This window comes from Morone saxatilis, unplaced genomic scaffold (genome assembly GCF_004916995.1).
Source record: "Morone saxatilis isolate NCDOM2014 unplaced genomic scaffold, NCSU_SB_2.0 Contig16, whole genome shotgun sequence".
NCBI lineage: Eukaryota > Metazoa > Chordata > Actinopteri > Moronidae > Morone > Morone saxatilis.
Window position 1 is genome coordinate 14,421,383 of NW_023339718.1, and position 12,936 is coordinate 14,434,318.

At 39.7% G+C, this 12,936-nt stretch overlaps 1 protein-coding gene across 3 annotated transcripts in view; it reads left to right on the forward strand.

Moving 5' to 3' along the window:
• The window catches only part of slc23a2 (solute carrier family 23 member 2), a 35,046-nt gene extending 22,575 nt beyond the window's left edge, over nucleotides 1-12,471 (forward strand). For all 3 annotated transcript variants that reach the window (XM_035658325.1, XM_035658326.1, XM_035658327.1), the window contains 10 exons: nucleotides 776-864; nucleotides 1,127-1,194; nucleotides 2,204-2,385; nucleotides 2,973-3,093; nucleotides 4,406-4,562; nucleotides 5,218-5,365; nucleotides 5,482-5,587; nucleotides 6,566-6,833; nucleotides 7,194-7,289; nucleotides 7,744-12,471. In XM_035658325.1, the coding sequence (XP_035514218.1) occupies nucleotides 776-864; nucleotides 1,127-1,194; nucleotides 2,204-2,385; nucleotides 2,973-3,093; nucleotides 4,406-4,562; nucleotides 5,218-5,365; nucleotides 5,482-5,587; nucleotides 6,566-6,833; nucleotides 7,194-7,289; nucleotides 7,744-8,021 (1,513 nt within the window). In that variant the 3' untranslated portion in view covers nucleotides 8,022-12,471. The remainder of the gene's footprint in view (nucleotides 1-775; nucleotides 865-1,126; nucleotides 1,195-2,203; nucleotides 2,386-2,972; nucleotides 3,094-4,405; nucleotides 4,563-5,217; nucleotides 5,366-5,481; nucleotides 5,588-6,565; nucleotides 6,834-7,193; nucleotides 7,290-7,743) is intronic.
• The last annotated feature ends 465 nt before the right edge of the window (nucleotides 12,472-12,936 follow it).

The window sequence follows — 12,936 nt, forward strand, 5'->3', positions numbered from 1 at the left end:
ACACACACACACACACTCTATGGGTGCAAGTCCAACCTGAGCTCGGCCTATAAATAGGAAAAAAAAACCTGATGCTGGGGCCGAATTGACTATTGATGTGTCGAGACCCGACGGGCTTGTATACTTCAGACCTCTTACTACTTCTATTTTAATCTTTGTTTTCTGAAGGATTCAAATAGAGTAAAATCAATAAAGTGAAACAAAATAAAATAAAATTCAGTGTGAATGTCAAGCCGTTTAACTGCATCACTTATGTAAGCAGATGTATGTTACGTCTTGAGCAGGTTGGTTTGTCTCAGTTAAAAGATATTTGAATGCAAGACACTGAAAAAATAAACATAGACATATAGTAGCAGAAAAGAGATGGAGGGAGGGGGAAAATCTTCTGTGTGGATTGATGAGTCATAGTGCCGAGTGAGGTCGAGCGAAACACACCCAGATGCTTTCCTGGTAAAGGTGAAGCGTGTGTGTGTGTGTGTAGCTGTGTGTAACTGTGTGTAGATGATTCAGTACTGACTTTGGAAATGTATCTTTGACAATGATGGTTTCTTTTTTGTTTTTTTTCTTTACTGATTTACCTTTTTCAAACTGGAAACAATCAGTATTTTTTACTTTTCATAATTAAAGATCAAATACCCTCTTCAAGTTTTACTTAAATTCCATCTGCCCAGTATAACTACAAGCTTTGCTGTTTTTATTTTTTATTTGAACACTCCCTTTGTTTATAATTCAGGCTTGTAACGTAATTTCTTACTGGTGCTTTTCTTGTGTTTAGGTTGCCTTTGTTCCAGGCCAGTGCTTTTGCCTTCCTCGCACCAGCCAGAGCCATCCTGTCACTGGACAAATGGAAGTGTAATAATACAGGTAATCCCTCTCTCTTCTTCTGTCTCTCACTCTTGACTTCAGTACAGACACTAAAACATTGTGATAAAAACTGTGGATTATTGTGTTTTCTTCGATCCCAGCACTGTCAACATCAAAGCCTAAAAAGACAGCAGAGAATTAAAACGGGGACCCAAATGGGATTATCCACTTTATATCTTTATATCTGAATAAATAACTGGGGTTATGATTCACATATTGATCTAATTAATCTCTCATCTCGTCTTTTTTTTTCCACAACCAGAGGTTCCAGTATTTAACAGCACAGAGCTCTTCCACACAGAGCACATCTGGCACCCCAGGATACGAGAGGTGAGGCAAAAAATGAAAGATTCAAACAGACTTGAACGGTGCATGGGAAGGGAGCTTGACAAGTAGAAGAAAGCAAAACTGGTTAGATGTGTTGGGAGGTTAAAAAAAAAAAAAGCTCTAAAATATGATTTGTGTACACTGAGATGTTATTCAGCATAACTCCTTACACAATTTTTTACACAACTATAGTTAAATAAAGGAGGCTTTCTGTGTTTTAAGGTTTTTTTTTTTAGGCCTTCAAATAGGAACCTCACTGTCTGTATATGGCTGCAGGGTTCGGTTTTCTGTGACAGGAGCTGTTAATTTGTGTTAACCTTTTTCTGTTTGCGTAAGCCAGTTGAGTAATTGTTTTTTATGTGACGTGTAAACAAGACTAAACTCAATCAAATTGAATCAAATTTTCGAATGGGACAACGATGGGCTGAGGGCAGTACAAACGTGCAGGTGATAAAAGGTGACAGAAGAGAACACAAAGACAAATAAAGACAGAACAAACAGGATTATCACTCAGAAGTATCGAATGGAAACTGGATGACTGGTGACTCTGTAACCCTGTCTCCTCCAACCATGATGCAAACAAAATGTTCCTTGGTGCTGATTAATTACTGCAAAGCACATCTACCATGTGACCGATCAGTGCTGAGCTGAATCCAACAGAGCCGTCACATTTCGTCTCATGATCAGTGTACATGGTTCCAACAGTCCCCTGTGTAGACTGTGCTGTGAAATGTAGTTCTAATGCTCATTTTGCCTGAAGCTTGTATTATTATATTTCATGAAAAGGTTATAATTTCTTTTGACATTAGAGGAAGCGCTTTTATTTCAGGCGAGGCAGGGTGTCTCCTTTACAAAGTATTGCGGGAAACCTTGACGTAGTTTTACAAAATGGAAGTATACAAGTTTAATTAAAATGTGTTGTTGATTCAAAGTAAACATAAATTAAAACTGCAGCTGTGTTTAACTGGATTGTTCCATGTTCAGATTCTTCATAACCTTTTTGTTCTGTCAGATCCAAGGGGCTATCATCGTGTCGTCCCTGGTCGAGGTGTGTATTGGAGCGCTGGGTCTGCCCGGACTCCTGCTGAAGTACATCGGACCGCTGACCATCACCCCCACTGTCGCCCTTATCGGCCTGTCTGGTTTCCAGGCCGCAGGGGAGAGGGCTGGAAAACACTGGGGCATTGCTATGCTGTAAGTCTGCACTCTTATGCTATAAAGTGATGCTTTCACCTTAACTGCCTACTTCCCATTACCTACCTACGTCACTGTTCACCTTTTATACGTTCGGTGTGTTCTGATGATCAGATAATGCTGCAGGAGTGGTGGGACAGGTTTCTGTAACATTTAGATATATATTTTTGTCACAATGGGGAAACTCAAACCGTCTCATTGTTCTCTCTTGTTAAGGAACCACTTATATTTTTCACAGCCACGTGTTTCGTACAAGGTTTAGACTGTAAAGATAGGATTAGCTCCGATCCACTTCAAAGCTGTGATATTCATGTGGTGTGACATCAGTTCCTGCTGTGTCATGGCTGTTTACACTGTAGCTGGAGGGCCTCTCTTCTCGCTCCACAGGGACAGAGGATATGTGCCTGTAATTGCCACTGATTTGCTCTTTCTGTGGCGGTTATGATAATTGATTGGCTCTGAAGCCTCTGGGGTCCTAGTTGGACGTAGATGTGAGGAAATGGAACTTGTTCATACAGAATTAGCTCTCTCACAGGAGAATTCACAGTAGAGAAAAGAAGACATAATAAGACTGTTTCTGTCTGCAGGACTATCTTCTTGGTGCTGCTCTTCTCACAGTATGCCAGAAACGTTCACTTCCCTCTGCCAGTCTACAAGGCCAAGAAAGGCTGGACTTCCTATAGGCTGCAGGTGTTCAAAATGTTCCCTGTAAGTATACAACTTCTTATAAAAGTACAAACATAACACAGCTTTTTATCTTTTGCACAAACTGTGTCTGCACTCTGATTCCTTTTCTTGGTAAATATTCAGCTCTTTTAATGAATTGACCTTGGTTTCTTTACAACTGGCCCCCTGCGTCCACCTCAAACTGTGTTCCCATCTAAGTCACAAATTATTCAACAGAGCTAATCTCATTCTCTCTGGGAGGTTAAGAGGTTTTCCCTTTGCGTGCCTCTTTACAGTCTGTAAATCAGTCTGTTCCTGCCCTCTGCTGGTGATATATGAAATAATGAAAACGCTCATAAATTCACATCAAGTTACCTATCTGTCTCCTCAAAAGGTGTCCCAGTGCTGTTTTGATTTTCATTAGGTCACGCTTAACTGTAAAAATGCTAAGTAGGCATTTTGTAGCAGCCAACATGCCAGAGTCCTGGAAGCTGATGACATGGTGAAACACTTTTAAACCAACTCTTACCTACATTTAGTTACTATGGAAGTTAAAATTCAGTTTTATTCTTTATTGTATAGAGTATGTACAAAGAAACAACACTGAATGTATAAACAAACAAGAACATTACAACAACACAAGTCTATTACAGGCTATCAGAAAATAGTTATGGATGAGGGAACAAAGCCCCTCCTAAAGCATGTGTTTGTTTTTTTTTGTTTTTTTTAAATGGGTTGTCTGTATCTGCGGCCAGGGGGGAGGAGGGTAAAGCATGGGTTGGATGAATAATACTGGTTTAATTAAAGTTTAAAGTCAAACAGATGTTAGAGCATCTCTTTCTTCTTTAATTATGTGACGTATTTCTGAATAAGAGTTTAGTCATGAGAGTGAATCTGGTCCCTTACATTTGATTTAATTGTTCAGACGTGGTTGAGTAAATATAGTGCGTGATATGGAGCTTTAGAGAGAGACGGAGCTGTAGAGGACCTCCCTCTCCCACAATTAGACCAAATCAGGCTCTATCCAAACACACGCCTCCCTACTGTGATATTGCTCTGTTAGCTATTACCACCATTAACATATATGTCGATAATTACAACCCACAAGCTAATGCATAACTGTGACTTTATATATTTATTTAAAATAGATAACTTGATGTAAATGCAACCAAGTTCAGGATAAATTATCAAAAATAATTGTAGCAATTTACAGGAAGAGAAAAGAGAGATATTTAAAAAATATTGTAACAGATAACAGAACAAAAGGATGTCTGATTATAACTTGTAAAATGTGTTTATTTTACTTTAATGTGAATGTCTGTCTGAGAAGTGTTTTCTTTTCTCTTGCGCCCAGATCATCATGGCCATCTTGGTGTCATGGCTGCTGTGTTTCATTTTTACTGTGACTGATGTTTTCCCGCCGGAGGTAGACAAGTACGGTTTCTACGCCCGCACAGACGCACGTCAAGGAATCCTCGCCGCCGCGCCGTGGTTTAAGATCCCATATCCCTGTAAGTGTGGAGCTGTTGGAAAGAATTGTTGATGTTTATGCCTGGTACTATACATAAGCTTCGTTTGACCCAACTGCAGGTAGCCATGTGTGAGGATAGTGAGGTTTTGGTTGCACTCAGTCAGGTAACCACACAGTGTCAGAAACTGAAAATGAGAAGCACCATTTAATTCAGAGTAGAGCTGTTGATTGCTCTTCAGTGCCAGTACGTGAGCAGAAAACATTTTCCTTCGACATCGTCTGTGAGGAATAATGAGCTTAATGAGTTTAAGATTTGATTTGACTTTACTGTAATTGCACACTGAAAACTTTCCATTTTATGCTTATTTATACTTCTGCTCCAAAACATTTAGCTTTTTATTTAAAATCAAAACAAAATACAAATCAACTAATAAGTTATGATACATTATAGGTTAAGATACCCAGCAGTGTATAAAGTAATTAAAATTAGCTCCACCTCTGCCAGCTGCAACATTACAGTGATGTACACATCATGTATAAATATTTAGGGGATAGGTTGTGTACATAAGTATAAAAATAAAAACATTAAGACTGTATGATGCCTCTAAATATGGACCACAGTTAAAACCTTGCCAGAGGCGATGGGACAGAGAGGATTTGTTTTTGAGATAGTTTTTGTGATTTTACCTCTACAGTCCAGTGGGGCGTACCCACTGTAACAGCTGCAGGTGTGATTGGCATGATGAGTGCGGTGGTGGCCAGTATCATCGAATCGATTGGAGATTACTACGCCTGTGCACGTCTCTCTTGTGCCCCTCCACCTCCCATCCACGCCATCAATAGGTAACGCTTCACTTTATCTTCATTCTGTTCCGATTTACTCACAGTTACTCATAGTGACGCACAGGCAATTTACTGTCTGGAGGATGTTTTAATTAGGTTGTTTTTCCGTTCTGTAGGGGGATATTTGTCGAGGGTATTTCCTGTGTGTTGGATGGGCTTTTCGGGACAGGAAATGGCTCCACCTCTTCCAGTCCAAATATAGGGGTCCTAGGAATCACAAAGGTAACACAACCTGTACTCAGTTTGTTTTCTTTGTCCTGCCTTTTGGTTACCCTTTCTACATTTATTTTATGTCATGTTTATCATTATACTATTATACATATGATACATAAACCTCCTGGTTTCCCGTCTTCTCTGCACACACCCATTCAGGTATTGAATTTCTTTTGGTTTAATTGCGAAAATAATTCAACTACAGCTGAAATGATAAGTCACTGCATTGATCAGTAAGTTAATTGGAACTTGTTTTGAAAAACCACTAATCGGTTGAGTCACTTGTCAATGCGAAACACTTGCTGGTACGAGCTTCTTGAATGTGAGGATTTTCTTGTTTTCCCTTTTTTATATAATTTTAAATTGAATATATTTGGTTTTGGGACTGTTTGTTGGCAAAATTAGTAACTTGAAAAAGTCACCACAGGCTCTGGAAAATTGTGGTGATCAAAATGTTCTGACATTTATTGACAAATCAATAGGCAGATTAATTGTTAATGAAAATAATTAACATTAACATTAAACCCATTAGCCCTTCATACAAACTGTCATTAAGATGGATGAACCAACTGTGAGATGCATCAGTCCTTCTCCATGATTGGTCTTGTTCATTCAGCTGTTGACTTAGATTACAGTATGTTATGTACTAATTAACTGTAAATGTGTAACGTCCTCACAATAATTACCATGTGCTATAAAATGGTGCATTCTTTTTTAATTGTTAAATATATGTAGCTTGAGACAAAGTGATGATTTCTTATATTTTACCCACCATGAAGAAAGAAATGTATATGATGTTACCTCCATTATCCAGCCCTTGTTCTTCCAGTTAGGGTCAGTGGAGAATAAATAGACTTTATTAGCTTCTTTGATTCCAGCTGGCCGGTTTCAGCCTTTTTAATTTCCTCTTTAGCACACAAACGGAGGCTGTAGGTGCTGTAGGGACTGACTCCCTTTACTCCCTCTGATCTCTGATTGGTCTTCCAGGTGGGCAGCAGACGTGTGATTCAGTACGGAGCTGCCATGATGCTGCTGCTAGGGCTTGTGGGTAAATTCAGCGCCCTGTTTGCCTCTCTGCCTGACCCTGTCCTGGGAGCTCTGTTCTGCACCCTGTTTGGTATGATCACAGCGGTGGGGCTGTCCAACCTGCAGTTTGTTGACCTCAACTCCTCCAGGAACCTCTTCGTTCTGGGCTTCTCCATCTTCTTCGGTCTGATGCTGCCGAGCTACCTCAAACAGAACCCGCTGGTCACAGGTGAGTGGAGAGATCCCTATAAACTGCTTTTCTAAATGTGTTTACAATTGACTTGGAATATTTCCTTGTGCCAACTGTTCTTCGCTGCTGCGATAGACCCTCATGGTTAATTACATTGCTTCAACTAGATGGAATAATTCAGACTCAACTTTCTTTGTTATGAATTAACCCACAGCAGGTATGGAAGTACACACAATGACTAGTTGTTTTGGGTGATTTGTTGCTGAGGAAATTAATTCACTGGTCAAACTAACATGACTGAATTTATGTTGGTCACAGATTTATAAGTAATTTTCAATACAAACTTAATAAGACATATTTTACTTGCTTACTAAGCCTCCGTTTCTTTATCTTCCTCAGGCATAGTTGGAGTTGACCAAGTGTTGAACGTGCTCCTCACCACTGCCATGTTTGTCGGAGGCTCTGTCGCCTTCATTTTGGACAATACTATTCCAGGTAAGGTGTTTCGGCCAGTGTTGGTTTTTTGTTTTTTTACAAAAACAAAGTTTATGACTGAAATAGATGATAATGTACTGGAAGGTTGGCAGACTATGCAAGACATTTTTATGGAAGAAAATCATATCACTCTATAACGTCGCTGTGACTGCCAAGCAGGTACAGATATACGTATAAAGGCAGAACGTGCTGAGAGTGGTTATATATCCGGGAACATCTCAAGACCCCTGTGGGAGAGCTGGGAGAAGGACGCTGGGCTTAACTTGCTGCACCCGGATAAGCAACAGAGGATCAAAGGATAGATGATTCTTTAGGATGGCTGGTCCCTTTAAGCGTCTGACTTTCTGTTTCTTTATCTTCAAACGGATCATAACACTGTAGCATCAAAGGAAATGTTGTTTATCATGTTCCTTTACTTTTAAGGATTTTAAGGAACTCTTCCTTTTCTCCTCAGGTTCCCCTGAGGAACGAGGCATCAAGAAGCTGAAACGTGGCACTGGTGTCAGTGCAGCTGAACTGGAAGGGATGAGATCTTATGATCTGCCTTTTGGAATGGACTTCATCCGCAGACACCCCATCTTCAAGTACATCCCCATCAGCCCCACCTTCACAGGTTACCAGTGGGGGAGGCTACGGGAAGCCTGCAGGAGCCGCATGGGACATGGGGATGCCATGAAGGGAGGAGGAATGGGAGGGGAGGGAGGCACAGCAGCGGGGGAGAGTCGGGTATAGCCAACGGGCTAGTGCTGAAAAATCTTACATGTGGCTGAATTTGGGGAGCAAGGGATGGTACACTATGGGAGAGTGGAGGACAGAAGCGGTGCAGGATTCAGAATTGTGTGGAAGAAAATGTGATGCACCAAATCCCCGTCCGTCCGTCAGTATGTGTTTTCTTTAGCTTGTGTCAGTCTTTTCCCACTTCCCACTATGTTATTTTAAGCATGCTATAGCAAGTCACAGCATGCTATAAAAGATGTCACCATGCAGAGGGTAGTTGGTGTGTGTGTGTGTGTGTGTGTGTGTGTGTGTGATATTGAGTTTGTGCATTACTTTATTTGCACTTTAATCCAGAAGGAGACAGATGGTGATGCTGATTGTTTAAGTCATAGTCACTGCCAACTTTTACTGCCCATGTCATTTTATAAAATATATTCTACTGAAAGCCCAGTAGAATTGATCATGTCAATTGATGGATTATGCAAAATGTCTCCTACAAATCATTTGCCTCTAGACTCATTATGCAACCAAATTAGAGATACACACATGCACGCTCACACACCAACAGCCTTCGCCAAAACTAGCTTGTGCGCTACAATGCACGTCAGGGTCATGCAGATTGATGGAAGTGGTTTGTCAGGTGCCCTTAACCATGCAAAGTGATTGTGAAATTTATTTTTGCACTAGCTGCCTCCTGAGTTCAAAACCAGAATGTCACTCCACAGTTCAGCGTCAGTAAAACTCCTCAGAGACCCATTTAGCAGCATATCACATCCGCTCATCTCACGCTAAGACATGTCACATCCCCCTTGAGTGCTAATATTCACCAGATCTCCACTGCAACATACCAGTTTACATCTCTTTACTGTGTCAGTATTATGCAGTAGTGACTAAGAAGACCAAAACTCTACTTTTCCTGAACACACCCATGTCTCATTTGGCAGTCAAATGAGACTTACCTTGTTTTACTTTATTCTGGAGCAGAATTCATTTACAGAGATTTAGAGACTTTTAAGATATTTATTTTTATTTGATAACCTCTAACCTCTTCTAACACATGCAGGCACACAAAAACAAGCTTTTCAGTCATGCCCCTCCTCCCGTGACAGCCGCAGTGCATTTGCAAAAGCTGCATTAATGGCACACAGTAACACAGACATGTGGCCTTTCAGAGGGACTTTGTGTGTATAAATACAAGGCTTAAAAAAAGATGGATGACAACAGGAGAATCTGAATCTCTCTGTGGATCTTCTCTCTCAGTTTTAAGGTGTCACTTGTGCTCTGCTTTTAGCACTAATGTGTATTAATGTAGGATTTGCAAAGGCTGCACCATAGAATAACCCACCCCTGTCGCTATCCAAACCCACTTTGCTGTCCCTTGCATAAATGTACTAAGAAGTAAGGGTTGTTTGGATATGGAGGATTTAAATGTAATAAGAGGGGTTTGGAGAGTGTAAATGTCGTCCTCTCAGATGGTGCAGTTTGTGTGTGTTTTTACAACAGCCAATCATAACTGATCAAGATATCATTAACCATTTTGACTAATTTAATGGTGTTAATGACTTTTCCTTACATTCCTCCTTCTCCCACTCTCACCCACTTCAGTTAGTTAACTGTGGATGTTTGTTACTGTACGTCAGGCTGTAGCAGCACATTGGCTGAGTGACTGAACGTTTCAGAGCGTCGGCAGCCTGTACCTTATTGACCTAGGTGTGACCATGAAGAGCGAGTCTCCAATTTGACCACACTGTGTGCCTCTGGTATTTTAATTGAAAAACAGCCATTTAAAAATACCATAAGAGTCTGCAACATTATAATCTTCGTAAACGTAGGACTGAAAAGCAGCACAATAAGAACTTAAACTAAACTACTAAATATTTAGCCTGATCTGAGATTTTTACTAAACCAAAATGCTAAAAGCTCTTTTATTTTATTCTTATTGTCCTGTTACCAAAACATTTCTTTAAGCATTGGCAGTTGTTGCTTTTAAGAAACTTGCTAAATTAGTTTGAAATCTCAACCCAAATCTTCTCACATTTTTGTCTTGTTAAAGCTATTTATTTATTGCTTGAAGCAGGTTTATAGCAGGTTTATGTGTCTCTTGCACAATGTTGAAAGTATATTTATTAGTTTACGTGTTCATGCCCTGTAGACTGATGGTGGTGTGATCAGCTACAGTGTGTGTGCTTTTAGAAACTCACCTGGGGACAGCAGCTTTTTCTAAAGATAGTTTCTAATGTAAGCTGCTTCTATTTCATTCCATTTATATCATATTGTTTTTAAAAAGAGAAAACACTTTTAACTAATTCAGATGTCTGAGTGAGGGCCTTTATACTACAAGTACTGTTTGCACATGTAATAGTGCCAAGAACGAACATCAGGGTCAGAGTGAGTAAACACTCAGCGGAAACCCTAAAACGTCACTAGAGTGCTTATCCAGATTTATAGAGTATGAACATTTTTGTTTGATGACCTGAAGACTCTGTACCACTTTGTGAATGAATATTTTTGGGCCTTTATGATAGCACTTCTAGCCATGTCAACGCGTGTTATTCTTGTGATTCGGTGGTGGGAAAGTCAGCATATTTTGTACTTGTTGTCCAGAGGTGGGTTGTATATTCAAAGATCTTACAGATGACTGCCCAATATGAGAAAATGTTTTCTAAAGACGAAAACAAATACAATATTTCCAAAGACTGTGGTGCTCCGCTCTGCTCCTCTAATGGCTAGCCTATAGTTCTGTACTGGCAGGGACCAGTGTTGCCCCAAAATCTGTGACCCAAATAGGAATTTCTTGCTATATTGCCACTGAAATCACAGCTATCAACATTTGTGATGTGCCTAAATACTATGGAGGCACCATTCACCTGTAATAAAAACATTTGCAGTTGTAAAATGGATTAAATTCCTAATCAGGTCACATAATCTGATGGTGTAACACTGGAAGAGTCTGTGGAAATGTTTGATTTAAACGTTGGTCTCATGAAATATTTTACCATTCTGACTATAGACGTCTGTGTCAGTGACGGAGAAACACAAGGAGTGGTTGGTGACCACTGATCACCATCCTTCATCTAAATGTTGTCTGAGCTGGGGACTGGCAGCAGGAGAGCTGTACATAAGAAGCACTGTTACGGGCTTGTTGGTGAAATTAACAGTGCGTTATTGACACACCGACTGATGTTTTTGGCTTCGTCGCCCCCACGCTGTGTGACCTCGCTCCGGGAGCAGATGACGATCGAGTAGAGGTCAGAGATCTGCTCTCTTAGACGAGGAGTAAATGGAGGGTGGTTGGACAGTTTCTGTTGGGCCTCTTGTAGTGAATTCTGTAGTACAGCATGCACACCTAATTACCACATGCACAACGTGTGAAACTTGTTTTCGGTGTCATATCATGTTCATGCAACCAGCAATTAATTCTCCCATGGTATCCTCTCTCCTTTCTCCTCTCTCCACACACTCTCTGTTTAACCCCCTCCACCCCCTCCACCCCCCTGCAGTGAAAATATATTGGTGTCCTCTCATGTTAAGTGTATCTGGTTTTTCTCCCTGGGAATTCTTACCGTTTTTTCTGGATGCAGGAGAAGACACCGGCTGGCCACCTTATTAAGAGCCCAGGTTGTTGGCAGCTCAGTGAAACCTGCCTTATCACTTAATGGCACGATGAGCATGTCTTTGTGTTTAAAGACAGCTTCTTCTTCTGGATTTTAAACATTTACCCTCCACTTTGTATTGTACTGTTCTCTCTTATTTGAGAGTTTTACACACTTGTTTCTCACATTGCTGTTACAGAATTAGCCCATTTAAAGTAAAAACACTTTCACAAGCCCAAACTCTCTTCCTTGGTGAGTTGAATTAAATACAGTTACAGTTCAACCAACCAGGTGGCTCTTAAGAAGGTGGCCATAAGGTGTGTAACACATAGACATCAATCCCTTTCAGTTATTTTGAAGGGGGTGCTACCTGAAGAATATACTTTTGTGTATTAAGTGTTTTATCTTTTTCAATGTTTTTATTTTTATTTTATATATATATATATATATATATTGTTTTAATTTTTTTGCAAGCAAATATTTGTAAGAAACAAATCATAACTTTTAATCTTAAATCATGCTGGAAAGCGCACCATTTTGTTGTACTTTTTATTTAAAAAGTAAATACCTTTTGATCCTGTTTTGAATCTGTGGTTTGGTGGAATCCTTTTGTTTCTTTGTTTGTTAGGACCTTTTCATATTGTATTTTTTTACTCTAACATTGCTTTCTGTTCATGTTAACACATTACCAGTATAAATGAAAGAACGAGCTGAGAAACTTTAAATAGATGTAAAAAATTTAAAATAAATGTATATTTAATGGAGTAAAGTTTGCTAAACCTTCTGGAAGAGAAATTGTGTAAACTAATTGTAGCAACAAAATGTTTTATTCTTTGTTCCTAAAACTATTTAATAAGATGTTACAGAATTCATACAGTCTTTTGTCTTCATTGGTCACCAACCATGATTGTGACAATAAAACTGAAATATGGCCCCGGTCAGATCCTGTGACAGTTTGATTTAACTCTAATAAAAAGACTAATGGGTTAATATTGGTGTGCTGGACAGGAAGATCTAAACACTGACCGTCAGTTTCTTCTATCACAGCTATGTGTTACTCTTCCTCTACATCACCTAATTTGATTGGTTATAGCAGGCCTGTGTAACCATGGTGAAATCATTATCAATACCAATATATCTCACATATCAGGTCACAGAACAGCTAGAGTAAAGACATGAGGCCGCTATTGATCAAACACAGGTGGGTAGATGTAGCCAAGCCAGTAGTTTATAGATCAATAGAAAGTTTAAGGTTAAAATTAAGAGATCATATGGATGGCCTTATTGTGCAACTAAAGATGGATTACAAACGAGGTAAAATGGCAGCTTCCCTGGTT